Genomic DNA, 14,782 nt, shown 5'->3' on the forward strand with positions numbered 1-14,782 from the left:
TCTGTAACTCCAGTCCAAAGGAATCTGAGCCCCTCTTTTGGCCTCCTTGGGCCAGTCATGCAAGCGGTACACAGACATTCGTGCAGGCAAAACACCTATATACACGAGATAAAACTTAAACCAATTTCTTTTGTTTTAGGAACTCCAGGGGCGCGGGTGCTGTCTGTGAACTACGCGGGATCATACAATCTGAAATGGTGTGAATTGATTCCTTCTCGTTGTCTCCCATGAATCCTACCAGAAGGCAGGTGCGCTTCACTCGATAGGTAGGATGAGAGTGTCCCAAGCTTTGCGAATGGTGGCTAGTACACAGGGGACTCACAGGAGGTGTTGGGGTGAGGGAGGGAGCAAGGGGAGAGAGAGATTGCGGGGAGAGAAGGGGGAGATAGAGAGAGTGTGTGTGTGGCTCTGAGGCTGGCAGGTGGCAGGCGGGGTTCACAAGGTCCGCCGCGTTTTCCCGCTTGGTCGGCAGATGGCGCTGCAGGCTTGGGCTACAGAAGACGCCCCAGACGAGGAACCCGGAAGCGTCCGCCGGGAGGGGGCGGGCCCAGGTCGCTGGGGTCCCTCACCCAGACCAGCATCCTCTTTCCTCCTCCTCCTCCCGCACTGGCGTATCGGGACCTTTCCAGAAGTGGAACCGAGGGACGCCAGAGAGAGAGAGAGAGAGAAAGAGAGAGAGAGAGAGAGAGAGAGAGAGAGAGAGAGAGAGAGAGAGAGTGTGTGTGTGTGTAGGGGGTGGGGGTAGGGGTGGGGAGAACGCTCGGTGAGCGCCCACGTGACAGACAGCCCCCGGGGCGTCCCGCATTTGCAGGGAATATGGGCTTGCTCAGGGCAGGTCTGTGCCCGGGCCTCACCGAGGAGATCGTCCAGCTTCTGAAGGGCCGAAGAATCAAGACAGGTGACCTCGTGGGCTCATAGCACACAACATGGGCACGACCGCAGGAATTGGCGGATTGGCGCCACGGTCTTGGCACACGTGCGGGGCGCTTCGCTTTTACAGGGGCCACACTCTGACCTTCTAGGGTGGCTGGGTTCGCAGGAGCCAAGCCAGAAACAGGACTTTACTGTGTGCCGGGCTCCTCTCCGGGTCCTGCATCAGGCCTGCGTGCTTGAGATTGGTCTTAGTAGACTAAGACCTTAGTGCCAGGGCACGCCTTTAATCCCAGCACTCAGGAGGCAGCGGCAGGAGGATCTCTGTGAGTTCGAAGCCAGCCTGGTCTAAAAGAGCTAGTTCCAGGCTACAGGCTCCAAAGGCTACAGAGAAACCCTGTCTCGCAAAACAAAAACGAACAAAACAAAACAAGACATTAACACCATTTCCCAACAGAGGAAAAGGCAAGCGTGGCAAGGCTAAGCCTTTCTTGTTGTTAATCAGTTGCGCTTTTCTCTTTCCAGTGGCGGACCTGGCAGCTGCTAACCTGGAGGAGGTAGCCCAGAAGTGTAGTTTGTCCTACAAGGTGAGCTCACGGTGTGCAAGCTCCATCCCAATGCATCTTCTAGAGCGGGTCCCCAGCTAAAGGTGGGAGGCGGGGAACTCTAGACCTGGATTGCTCTGCTGGGCAAGTTGGTTGCTGGGCAGTCTGGCGTTCTGGAGCCTGAGTGTCCCGTATTGGCAGGCCCTGGTTGCCCTGAGGAGGGTATTGCTGGCGCAGTTCTCGGCTTTCCCATTAAATGGAGCAGACCTCTATGAGGAACTGAAGACTTCCACTGCCATCCTGTCCACCGGCATTGGGAGGTTTGTATGCTTACCTGGGCAAGAAGATGAAAGCCGAGCCTCTCATGCTGAGACTACAAAGGGCAGGCTGGTGAGGGCAGTCTGGTGTTGTCAAAGAACCTAGAGGCATCCAGACTCCGGAGGATTTTTTTTTTTAATTTATTTATTATGTATACAGTATTCTGCCTCCATGCTAGCCTACATACCAGAAGAGGGCGCCAGATCTCATTACAGGTGTTTGTGAGCCACCATGTGGTTGCTGGGAACTGAACTCACGACCTCTGGAAGAGCAGCCAGCGCTCTTAATCAGTGAGCCATCTCTCCACCCCTCCAGAGTTCTTTTTTTTTTTTTAATTATTAATTTATTTATTATGGACACACTATTCTGTTTGCATATATGTCTGCAGGCCAGAAGAGGACACCAGACCTCATTACAGATGGTTGTGAGCCACCATGTGGTTGCTGGGAATTGAACTCGGGTCCTTTGGAAGAGCACACAATGCTCTTAACCACTGAGCCATCTCTCCAGCCCCAGAGTTCTTTTTCCTTAGAGTAAAAGGACAGAGATTCTTAGCCTCAGCACTATTGATGCTTGGGGCCAAGTAATTATTTACTGGGGTAGGGATATCCTGTGCATTTAGCAATATCCCTGAGCTCTGCCCACCAGATGCCAAGATCACTTCCCCTGCACCTAGTTTTAATAATCAAAAATGTCTCCAGATATGACTCAGTATCTCCTGGGAGCCAACTTTTCCCAGTGAAGAGCCACTGTCCTATGACACAAGATGTCACTAATATCCCATTTTTCAGTAGAGTCTTTGATACTTTGGGATAAGGCAAGTGAGATCAGGACAGGATTGAGATTTCCTGGGAGTCTGCACCTAAGGTCTGACCCTTTAACACAGTTCCTCATGGTGTGGTGACCTCTAACCATAGAATTATTTTCATTGCTACTTCGTAACTGTGAGTTGGCTACTGTTATAAATTATAATGTAAATATCTGATATGTGACCTCTGCTAAAGGATTGTTGAATATCCCGGAGGAGTCAGGACCCACAGATTGAGCACCTCTGCCATAGGCTATAGCTGTTAGAGATTGTGGCTAGCCTAAGAAAAGGGGCTGGCAGAGGTGAGCCCAGGGATATATAATCCAGAGCCTGATGCCTTTACCATAGGAGGCAGCGGCCGGGAACGTGCGCACTCTCTGAAAAGAGCAGTTACATTGTGCTCTGTTGTTTGGGTTGGGAAAGAATTGGAAGACAATTGGCATTTTCTGGCCAAGTGAGCCTGACCTCTCTCCTGGCCTGTTTGTGCGGAGTTTGATGAATAACACTGCCATCACAAAGGTCTTTGGATTGGTCTGGCCCTTACTGTTTCCATAACACATTCTCTTGGCAAGGTTCGCGTAGTCTGGTGCTTGCTCTTGCTGGTTGGGGGTCTGTGTTTGTAATCCATCAAACATTGGCTGGGTTCCTACTGGGTGCCAGGCACATGCAGATGCTATCTGTACGAGTGAGGCGAGGCTCCCGCTCTTAAGTATGGAGGTTGGTGTATACGGGAGACTTGTGAGTGCCCCGAGGAGGCACACTGGCTTTGGAGCCCAGGGAACTTATAAAACTGGCGTCCACAGAATTAACAATGAGAAGGTATCCTGGCAGGATTGCAGCAGCAGCCGTCATGGGGTGGGAGCTCAGGGTGGCACAGGTAGCCTTGGCATTGGCAGACCACAGCCACAAACTCACCTTGACTCTGACATTGTGTTCAGCATTTCATGCTTGCTTTTATGCATGCATTTCCATATTTCCATTTCCTTTTTTTTTTTTTTGAGACAGGGTTTGTCTATATAGCTCTGGCTGTCCTGGAACTCACTCTGTAGACCAGGCTGGCCTCGAACTCACAGATTCGCCTGCCTCTACCTCCCGAGTGCTGGGATTAAAGGCGTGCGCCACCCACCGCTCAGCATGACAAATGCATTTCATCTGTCCTTCACAACCCCTAATGAGAGTTCGCTGCCCTTGAAATCATGAGTGTATGTGAGGAAATGGGGGTTCAGGTTCAGGGACCAGCTCAAGATCCTGCAGCTACTAGATGGTAGATTGGGCATTGGAGGTCATGTCTTAAGGACTTAATTCTGGCCGGACTGTTCTCCAGTATGCCTGGAGGCATACTGTAGGCCATGGAGCAGAGATGTGCAGGATGGACAGGCCAGCCCAAAGAGGTCCAGCAGGGATCTGGTGGTACTGGTATGGGCTATGTGGAGCTGCTCCAGGGTTGGTGACGGTGGAAGACACGTTGAAGGAGACATGTTACAAGAGACTTACTATCATATGGGGTAGGTGTGAAAAGGGGATTTGCTAGGTTTTCAGACTTCCCTACAATGCGCCATGCCTACATAGTGGATGTAACTTTGAAACTCTGGAAGTAAGTCAAAGTTAATGAAATATGTCTTAACTATGAACCATCAGCATCTTATTTAACCATTAAACAGGGCTCTTGTTGTGGGTCTCGGAGTGCTGAGGGCAATGCAGATCTTTGCAGGGCAGTAGAGCATGTGGCACACCGTGGGAGATCTGTCGATGGGGGAGATTGGTTAGGCCTTGCGAGCCAGAGCTTCTGTCTGTTCATCTCTGTTGGAATAAGTTCTTCACGAAACAGAAGGCAAGCTGTCTGAATGACTGGAAGAGTAACTGATGGGACGTTCAGTGGGAAAGGTGGGGAGAAACCCCCACATTTAGGCAGCCCTGGTCGGAGTCCCTCCACATACATTCATAGACTCAGAGGTAACGGGAACATAACAGTAGGGCGCCCCACTCCAGAAGCGGAGGAGAAGCCAGGGATAGAAACACAGTGGGAAATGTCTAGGACGCAGGTTTGGGAGTACGTCATACAGGTGGAGCCTCGTAGTCTGGTACGTGGTGAATTTTTTTTTTTTTTTGAGATTTTATTTTAGCTGGGTATGATGGTGCATACTTTTAATCCTAGCACTTGAGAGGCCGAGGTCAGTGGATCTCTGTGAGTTCAAGGACAGCCTAGTCTACAGAGTGAGTTCCAGAATAGCCATAGCTGCACAGAGAACCCCGTCTTGAAAAACCAAAAATAAATAAATAAAATTTAAAAGATAAATGTATACCACCACAGCTGGCTTTTTAAAAAGATTATTTTAGCTTAATAACTATGTATAGGTATCCGTGTGAGTGTGTGCACCTGTATGCAACACAGAAACTTCAGCCCCTGTCCTGGGCAGCACATGGAGGGTAGTAACCTGTTCCAGGTGGTTCAGGGGCTTAGGAAGTGGCCATGTTTTGAGGTTCATCTCGAGGTTTCCACAGCCAGAGTTTTGACAGTCAAGCCGCTCTCTGTTCTTTTCATTTCTTCAGTAACATTTACTGTGTGCCTGCAGGGCGTTCAGCTCTGTGCTAACACTCAGAGACACAACAGGGATAAAGACCCAGTCTTTGGCCCCGGGGTGCTCCTACCAGATGAGGGAGGCAGACAAAAACAAGCAAATAAAAAATAATTACACACTCCCAGAATTAATAATCGAGTTTAGCAAGGTCTGGGGATACAAGATCAACACATAAAAATCAATTGCACTTCTCTGCACTCACAGTGAACATGTGAAAACTGAAATTAAAAACACAATGCCATTTGCTGTCACATCTAAGGAAATGAAACATGTGGGTCTAAGTCTGACAAAGCCCGTGTAGAATTTGTATGCTGGAAATGAAAAATGCCAATGAAGAAGATCAATGGTGACCCAAATAAATGGAGAGACTTTCTGTGTTCATAGGTTACAAGATTCTACATTAGTGAATGCCAACTTTCCCCGACCCCCACCCCCAATACTAGAGATCGAACTCAGGGCTTTGCATATGATAAGCAAGTACTCTACCATCAAGCTATCTCCCCAAATATGTTTTTTCCTTTCTTTTTCTTTCTTTTTTTTTTTTTTAAGTCAGGGTCTCGTGTGGCCCCTGACCTCACAGAGGCTTGCCTTTGCCTCTCTGATGTTGGGATTAAAGGCATCTGTCACCATATCCAATTTACTCCCCAAATTTATCTGCTTTTTAGTAGTTTCTTCTCTCCTCTCTTTGTCCATCCCCGTTCTCTCCTCTTCCACCATCAGCCTGGACAAACTACTTGATGCTGGCCTCTATACTGGAGAGGTGACTGAAATTGCGGGCGGCCCAGGTAGCGGAAAAACCCAGGTACCCTTGGGACCAGCAGCAGGGAGGGTTGGGGGAGGTGGGTGCATTGGCCTGGATTCCTTGGGGAGTTCTTGCCGATGTCCCTGTGGGTTGGAAGGTCAGAACAGACCAGATGGACACTGAGAATGGACATGGCCTTGGCCAGTGTATGTTGTTGGAATCTGGGCAGGCTATGGTGGGGAAGCTGCCTTCCAAGGGCTTAGGTTTACCCAGCACCCCATCTTGTCTCTGAAGGTATGTCTCTGTGTGGCTGCAAATGTGGCCCACAGCCTGCAGCAGAATGTACTGTATGTCGATTCCAATGGAGGAATGACAGCATCCCGCCTCCTCCAGCTACTACAGGCTAGAACCCAAGACGAGGAGAAACAGGTAGGGGGCAAGATGGCTGGGTTCCTTTAAAATCTCGATGCTAGAAGACTCCATGACTCTTTACACCCTCTGTAAGAATCATCATTTCTTGCTTTGAAACTGGAGAGTCCTCTGCTTTCCTAGAGCTGCTCGTGTTAATGTCATCATCCCAGCTTGGATGCCACCCACACTGATTCTCCAGGAACTTCCAAGTCCTCGAATACCGTAAATCAGAGCCAGCAAAGCCCTGCATCTGTGTTTCCAGCCCATTTCTTGCCAGGGCAGGCATCACTAATCAATCATATCTGTCCTTCCCGCTGAATTCTGAATGTCCTACAGCTCAGTGCCCAGGTATCACCACTGTAAGATTCAGCCCATTAGGCAAAACCCATTTGCCATTCTGGCTGCCAGCACTGTGTCTAAGTGCCTCTTTGCCTTCTCAGCTTTATGATTGCTCTTTATTGCAAGTCCCTGCTTCTCTTTCCCACCCCGCAGGCAGGTGCTCTCCGGAGGATACAGGTGGCGCATGCGTTTGACATCTTCAGGATGCTGGATATGCTGCAGGACCTACGGGGCGCCATGGCCCAGCAGGTGAGCCTGTGGATCTGCCTGTTTCTTCTTCACCCACCAGGCCAGGTGTTGTCTGTTTTGAGGCAGGTGTCCTACCACCGACGCTGCTTGGAATACATGTGTTCAGTGTAACAGCCCAGCTGTGTTTGCCACCCCCTCCCTCCACCCCTGCCTGCCCGCACCCCAGGTGGAATTCCCGTGCGGCTTAATTCACAATTCATCTGCTTCATTGTTTACAGGATACCAGCCCTGTACAACAGTGAGCTCCTTGAGTAGAGGATTATATAGTCTTCTCCTCTGCATCACTCACTGAAATCAGTTAGGAAACTATGCGTGGGGGGGGGAGGGGGTCTCGCTAGGTAGCCTGCCTGGTTGGGAATTTACAGAGATCCCCCCTGCCCTGTCTCTTGAATGCTGAGATTAAAGATAATGCTTCAGAACATCTGGCTAGGAGACTTGACTCTTGAGACAGTCTGATTGTCTTTAGTGAGACTGAAGGCTGGCATTGAGTCCTGTGTCTGATTCTCCAGCTCTTTGCCTCAAAATCGCCACTACAGCAAGTGGCTGCTGTAGCCCCAAGCATTTTGTCCACAGCCACATGTGCTCCATATTCAAGCAAGTGAGCGATAGATGATTTTTTTTTTATTATCTCTTCCCTTTTATTAAGACGAAAATGTAGCTGGGCAGTAGTGATATACACCTTTAATCCCAGAAATTGGGAGGCAGAGGCAGATGGATCTCTGAGTTTGAGGCCAGCCTGGTCTACAGAGTGAGTTCCAGGACAGCCAGGGCTACACAGAGAAACCTTGTCTTGAAAAACCCAACAAAAAAAGAAAAAAGAAGAAAAAGCTTACTACTCTAGGACCACTAGCAGATTAGATCCCCAGTGTCACCAAAAAGAAAAAAAAATTATGTATTTATTTGTGTGTATGTGTGTGCATGTGAACATACAGTCATAACATAACACTTGGAGTCATAACATATAGTCATAATATAACACTTGGAGTCAGTGGATAACTTGCAGAAGTTAGCTCGTTCCTTCCACCATGTGGATCCTGAGACTCGAACTTGGGCTGTAAGGATTAGCAGCAAGGGCCTTTATCCCTCTTACATTTAGTTAGCCAGGTTGGTTTGGTTTTTGTTTTGGTTGGTTTGGTTTTTTGGTTTTTCAAGACAGGGTTTCTCAGTGTAGCCCTGGATGTTCTGGAACTGTAGAGCAGGCTAGCCTTGAACTCACAGAGATCCACCTAGCCAAAAGCAAATCATCTCTATACGTATCTAGAACTGGGGGCTGGGCCCATCCTCACTGATGATGTCAGGAGATTTCTACCCAGTACCTGCACATGTTCATAAGGAAGGGAGAAGGAGATTTTGAATGGCTCTTGACTTGTTTTTTTTTTTTTTTTTGAAGTTTTAAAAATTGTATTCTGGCCGGGCGGCGGTGGCGCACGCCTTTAATCCCAGCACCCGGGAGGCAGAGGCAGGCGGATCTCTGTGAGTTCGAGACCAGCCTGGTCTACAAGAGCTAGTTCCAGGACAGGCTCCAAAACTACAGAGAAACCCTGTCTCGAAAAACCAAAAAAAAAAAAAAAATTGTATTCTGTGTGTATGATGTATATCCATGACGTGCTTGCCTGGTGCCCTTGGAGGCAAGAAGAGGACATTTAATTCCCCTGGAACTTAGTTACAGAAAGTTATGAGCCCTCTTGCGGCTGCGGGAATCAAACCCAGATCCTTGGCAAAAGCAGCAAAGGGCTTGCTCTGCCGTTTAGCTGGATAGAGCTGAGAAGTGCCTAAGACAGTTGGTTTTGTTTGTTTGTTTGTTTGTTTTACTTATTTGTATTTTACATACATTGATGTCCTGCCTGCATCTCTATCTGCGTGAAGGTGTTAGATCCCCTGGAATAAGAGTTCCAGGCAGTTGTGAGCTGCTATGTGGGTGCTGGGAACTGGACCCTGGTCCTCTGGAAAAGCAACCAGTGCTTCCAACCGCTGAGCCATCTCTTTAGCCCCAAGCTGGTTGGTTTTAACTTCTCACATTTCTGCCGTCCTCTTAGACACATTGCTAACAGGTTAGGAGTCAGAGGCCGGAAGACTGACACACAGTTCCAGGCTGGAACTGAGACACACAAAGGCAGAGCAGAAATGCCAAATAGCCAAGGCTTGGCCAGTGGGCAGTGGAAACAACACATGTAGCAGAATCAGGATCTGAGAAGTAAGGGAGAGAAGAAAGGAAGCATGGAAGACAGCTTAGATCTACAGACTCTAGGATCATGCTCACATGTGTGTAAAGACACCAGATTATGGTGTGAAAAATGGCATCCGGTTCTTAGAGAAACAACGGTCTTTATTGTTTGTTTTTTGAGACAGGGTCTCTCTATGTAGCCCTGGCCGTTCTGGAACTCGCCCTGTAGACCAGGCTTACGTACACCCCCCTCCCTCCCAGTCCTGCACCACCACAGCCCCACTGAAACCGTTGCCTTTATTTGGAACCATGGTAGCTATGGGAGAGGGGGGCTTAGGAGGTAAACTCTAGGAGATGGAAACGTGAATAAGACTAAGGGGCTGAGGATGTAGCTCAGGTAGAATGCTTTCCCAGCATGCCCCAGACCCTGGGTGCCTTAGTGGAGAGCTAACTCTTCAGCAAATAAAGCAAATCCTGGGGATTTGAAGTGAAACTGAGCAGCAGTGAGGGGATTCTGAAGAGGAGAAGGTGCTAACAGGCTGGGTGTGAGATTGCCACTGGAATCTGCATGGGGTTCCAGAATGAGAGCTTGTGGTGTCCTGTGGCTTAAGCCATCCCTGTCTTCTAAATCCTCAGTGGAGTCTGTTATGCTTTTGAATGGGTCGGGGAGGTGCTTCAGTGAGGCCTGTATAGCCGGATTTTGGGTAAGAAAGGTTGTTTATGACTGTCTTCTTTTTTTTTTTTTTTTTTAAAAAAAAAGGATTAAACTTCATTTTTTCAGTTGTGTGTGTATGTACACACATGTACAACTGTGAGCACATGCATGCCACCCTGTGTGTGTATAGGAGGGTGGGGGTCAGAAAGGCCAACTCTGTGGAGTTGGTTCTCTCCTTCCGTCTTTACTTGGGTTCCAGGGATCAAACTCGATCTGCCAGGCTTGTGCAGCAGTCACCTTTATCTGCTGAGCCATCTCGCTGGCCTCCCTCTTCTAGTAGAGGCGCTTGCCCCGGGCGTCCCCTAGAGGTCACTGGTCCACCACTGTTTTTCCCATCCCAGCAGGCGACAGCTTCTTCAGGCGCTGTGAAGGTAGTGATTGTGGATTCTGTCACCGCAGTGGTCGCCCCACTTCTGGGAGGCCAGCAGAGGGAAGGTAAGTAGCGAGGGGGAACCTGGGGACAGGGTGGAGACTTCAGCTCCCTGCCCTGGCCTTTTGCTCTCCTGCTGCCCCTCTCCTTTGCTCCTCCCCCAGGCCTGGCCTTGATGATGCAGCTGGCCCGAGAGCTCAAGATCCTGGCCCGGGACCTGGGTGTGGCAGTGGTGGTGAGATTTTTCCTATGAACATGGTTTCTAGGTGTAGCTAGGCTAGCTTTCTGTTTCTCTTAAGTGTCAGCTTGACACTATAATAGTCCTTAAGGCAGAGGCCAGAATGCAGAGCTCAGCTTCCACAGGTCAGAGGGGTTTGGACTAGGGACTGTCTTGTTTTGGGGGTCTTTTTATTTGTTTGTTTGTTTGTTTGGTTGGTTGGTTTTTCAAGACAGGATTTCTTTGTATAGCCTTGGCTATCCTGAAACTCATTCTGTAGATTAGGCTAGCTGCCAACTCAGTGATCAGCCTGCCTCTGCTTTCTCCTGCTGGGATTAAAGGCATGCGCCGCCAGCACCTGGCTCTTGCTCTGTGTCTCTATAACCTATTTCATTGTTACCGGTGTATAGGTGCTCCTGCTCAGAAGAGGGCAGGCATGTGTGTGCCATGGCACACGTGGGGAGGTCAGAGGACAATTTTTAGGAGTCAGTTCTCTCCTTCCACCTTGGTTTTGAGACGAATCTTATCTCTGCCATTTCACTTCTGGTCTGACTGATTGTCTTTGTCTCTACTTCTAACGGTCTCCGTAGGGTGCCAGGACTGGGATTGCAGATGCAAACCACTAGCGTTTTTACCTGGTACTAGGATCACACTCGGGCATCCAGAGTTTCCAGGAAAGCGCTTTTTCCTGCTGAGCCATCTTTCCAGCTCCGTTCTTTCTAAGTTGTATTATTGAAGTAAATCTAAAGAGTGAATGTTCTCTCTATAGGATGGGCTATCTCCTTACCCTGTCAAGTTCTCAGTTCCAGGCACACTGGGTGGCTCTCAACTCTAGCTCCAGGGGAATCTGACCACCACTGGCATCAGCACTCCTAGCATACACATACACCTTTAGTCTGGGAGGCAGAGGCAGATGGCTCTCTGAGTTCAAGGCTAGCCTGGTCTACAGAGTGAGTTCTAGGACAGCTAGGACTACACAGAGAAACCTTGTCTCAAAAATAAATAAATAAACAAATGAATAAACAGATAGATAGATAGATAGATAGATAGATAGATAGATAGATAGATAGATAGATAGGATAAAGGCAGAGGTGGACAAGCTGTTAAGAACACTGGCTGTTCTTTCATAGGACCTGGGTTTGATTCCCAGCACAAACAAGGCAGCTCACAACCCTCTGTAGCTCCAGTCTCTGAGGATCTAACACCCTCTTCTGGCCTTCATGGGTACAAGGCATGCATGTGGTGAATAGACATACATGCAGTCAAAAACCCACACACTTTAAAAACAAAATAATAATGAGAAATCTTTATTTTAAAAAAGTGTTTACTGGGGACTGGAGAGATGGCTCAGTGGTTAAGAGCATTGCCTGCTCTTCCAAAGTTCCTGAGTTCAATTCCCGGCAACCACATGGTGGCTCACAACCACCTGTAATGAAGTCTGGTGCCCTTTTCTGGCCTGCAGACATACACACAGACAGAATATTTTATACATAACAAATAAATAAATCTTAAAAAAAATAATAAAAAAATAAAAAAGTGTTTACTGTTTTTTTCTTTTGTGCCTTGTTTTGTTTTGAGGGGCTCAAAGCATTTTATTCAGATACTGAACGGTAGGAAAGGGGCTGAAGAAATCCACGAGATGTGATGTCATCAGCAGGGCAGATCTTTTAGGCCTCCCTCTTTTTTTTTCTAATTTAAATTTATTTTATATGCATTGGTGTGAAGGTGTCAGAACCCCTAGAACTGGAGTTACCATGAGCTGCCATGTAGGTGGTGGAAATTGAACCTGGGTCCCCTAGAAGAGCAGCCAGTGCTCTTAACTGTTGGGCCTTCTCTCTAGCCCATCCCCCAGCACCCCCTTCCCCCCTTCCTCATTCTCCCCCACAAACCCCTTGGGTCCCTTTCATGATAAAAGTGTTTCTTTTCTTTTGAAGAAAGTCCCATGTTGCCCATACTGCCTTTGAACTCATTATCTGAGGCTGGCCTTGAACTTCTGAACCTTCTGCCTCCCCTTCCCAAGTGTTGGAATTACAGGCGTTACCCCTACAATTAGCATTGTAATTTTATTACAGAATAAAAGCAGTAATTATTTAGAGATTCCATGATTAGGAATTGGGAAAATCATTATAGGATAGAAGGGTTTGGCAAACTGTAGACCACAGGCCAAATCTGGCCCAAGAATTATTTTGGCAAATCAAGTATGTTTGTTTGGGGTTTTTTTGGGGTTTTTTTTGTTTTGTTTTGTTTTTGGTTTTTTGGTTTTTCGAGACAGGGTTTCTCTGTGGCTTTGGAGCCTGTCCTGGAACTAGCTCTGTAGACCAGGCTGGTCTCGAACTCACAGAGATCCGCCTGCCTCTGCTTCCCGAGTGCTGGGATTTTTCTTTTTTTTTTTTTTTTTCGAGACAGGGTTTCTCTGTGGCTTTGGAGCCTGTCCTGGTACTAGCTCTGTAGACCAGGCTGGTCTTGAACTCACAGAGATCCGCCTGCCTCTGCCTCCCGAGTGCTGGGATTAAAGGTGTGCGCCACCATTGCCCGGCTAAGTATGTTTGTTTGTTTGTTTTTTAAAAACTTTATTTTTATTTGGTCATGCATATACCAGGGCAGGTATGTGTAGTTCAGGGGGGCACACTTAGGGGAGTTGGCTCACGCCCTCCGTCATGTGGGTCCTGGGGATTGAACTGAGGTCCTCAGGCTTGGCAGCAAGCATCTTTCTTGCCAGGCCCAAGTATGTTTGTTTTTTAACAGGGTTTCACCTTGTAGCCCAGGCCAGCCTTGAACCCATAGACTCCTCCTGTCTCAGCCTCCAGTACTGGGATTGCAGGCATGTGCCCTCATGCCCTCCTTAAAAATGGCCATCGTAAAGAATCTGCATCAAGAACTGGGTACAGTGACTCATGCTTTGCTCTTTGAACTCAGAGGCTGCGGCAGGAGGATCTCAAATTCAAGGATATTTTGGGATACATAAAGAAATCCTGTCTCAATAAAACAAAACAGAAAAAGATGATAATTGTTAGGTCCCAAACCTGGAACAAATGGATGAGATGCCCAACATATCAAAGCAAATTCTGGCTGCCAGGTTCTCCCAGCATCCCTCAGTCCCTACCTGTTATAGGGTTCTCCTGGCTGGCATACCCTGCCCCCTACCCTGAACTCTCCAGCCCGGGGCTGGGGCTATCCCTTCCCTCAGCCTGTCTGGATCCTATATGACTCAGCCATTTTGGCTTCGCCGGTCTCTTGGCACAGGCTGCCTCTCTTGGTCAGTGGCTCCTTTCTTGCTTTCCCTCCCCCCCTCCTTACATGGCCCTGCTCAGTCTGCTGGTCATGTTCACTCTGGACCCTTCCAGATGCCTCTGGCTGCTTTCTCCCTTTTATCTACAATAAACCTCCTCACCCATACCTAGGAGCAGTCATGCCCTTTCTTTTTATTTCTTTTATTTCATTCAATAATGCAAATAGAAAAAAGGATCTGTGTAAGAATGCAGAAAATAATAGCCTGAGGTGTTTGTTTTTGGTTTTGATTTTTGTTTCTTTGTTTGTTTGTTTTTCGAGACAGGGTTTCTCTGTGTAGCCCCGGCTGTCTTGGAACTCGCTCTGTAGTCAATCCTGGCCTCGAACTCACAGAGATCCACCTACTCCTGTCTCCTAAGTGCTGGGATTAAAGGAGTGTACCACCACTGCCCAGCTATAAAAATAAAATCTTAAAAAAATTGTCTAAAACTGTAAGAATATATGCAAAAGAAAAAGACTTTACAGGGATAGACTATCAGTGTGGTTCCTCGGGTGTAGAGATTGATAACAACTTGAATCTTATATTTAGCTCTTTAATCTTTTTATGAAAAGTATGCAGACTTAAAAACTGCTTCCTAAACTTGGAAAAAAAAATAACAGCAAAGATCTGTCTGTAATAACCTCTAGGGAGGGGAGACTATTAGGACAGGAAGCAGCTCAGTGCAAGAACAGAAGTTGGTCCTCTGCAGGAGCAGCATGTGTTCTTAGCTGGTGACCGCACTCCAGCCCTTACAGCTAGCGCTCCTGTGCATAACTCTGTACATTGTATTTCCTGCCTTTTTTTGTTTTGAGATAGGTTCTCTCTATGTTCTCTCCTGGCTGTTTTGGAACTCCCTTTGTAAACTAGGCTGGCCTTGAACTCACATAGATCCACCTTCTTCTGCCTCCTGAGTGCTGGGGTTAGAGGAGTGTAATTATTGAATCAGGGCTACTTGTTACTTTTATGTGTTTGACACAGTGTCTCGCTAGGCTGCTCAGGCTGGCCTCAAACTCCTAGATTGAAGTAGCAGTCCTACTTGAACGTCCTGAGGGACTGTAACTACGGACATGAATCAACCACACTGAACTGCATGTGTTTTAAATCTCTAGATAGGTCATCTCCCATTTTTGAGGAAAATAATATACTAATCTGTGCACCTGCAGGCAGTGTGAAAGACTGTTTCCCTG

The 14,782-nt window shown here is 47.9% G+C and overlaps 1 protein-coding gene across 2 annotated transcripts in view; it reads left to right on the top strand.

The window, feature by feature from the left end:
* The first annotated feature begins 745 nt into the window (after positions 1 to 745).
* The window catches only part of Rad51d (RAD51 paralog D), a 16,636-nt gene continuing 2,599 nt past the window's right edge, over positions 746 to 14,782 (top strand). The window contains exons 1-8 of one of the 2 annotated variants that reach the window (XM_005349373.3): positions 746 to 898; positions 1,396 to 1,457; positions 1,617 to 1,735; positions 5,841 to 5,922; positions 6,157 to 6,291; positions 6,766 to 6,861; positions 10,082 to 10,175; positions 10,275 to 10,345. In XM_005349373.3, the coding sequence (XP_005349430.1) occupies positions 817 to 898; positions 1,396 to 1,457; positions 1,617 to 1,735; positions 5,841 to 5,922; positions 6,157 to 6,291; positions 6,766 to 6,861; positions 10,082 to 10,175; positions 10,275 to 10,345 (741 nt within the window). In that variant the 5' untranslated portion in view covers positions 746 to 816. The remainder of the gene's footprint in view (positions 899 to 1,395; positions 1,458 to 1,616; positions 1,736 to 5,840; positions 5,923 to 6,156; positions 6,292 to 6,765; positions 6,862 to 10,081; positions 10,176 to 10,274; positions 10,346 to 14,782) is intronic. The other variant, XM_026780909.1, reaches the window with a different exon arrangement.

Source organism: Microtus ochrogaster, chromosome 7, assembly GCF_000317375.1.
Source record: "Microtus ochrogaster isolate Prairie Vole_2 chromosome 7, MicOch1.0, whole genome shotgun sequence".
In the NCBI taxonomy this organism is placed as follows: Eukaryota; Metazoa; Chordata; class Mammalia; order Rodentia; family Cricetidae; genus Microtus; species Microtus ochrogaster.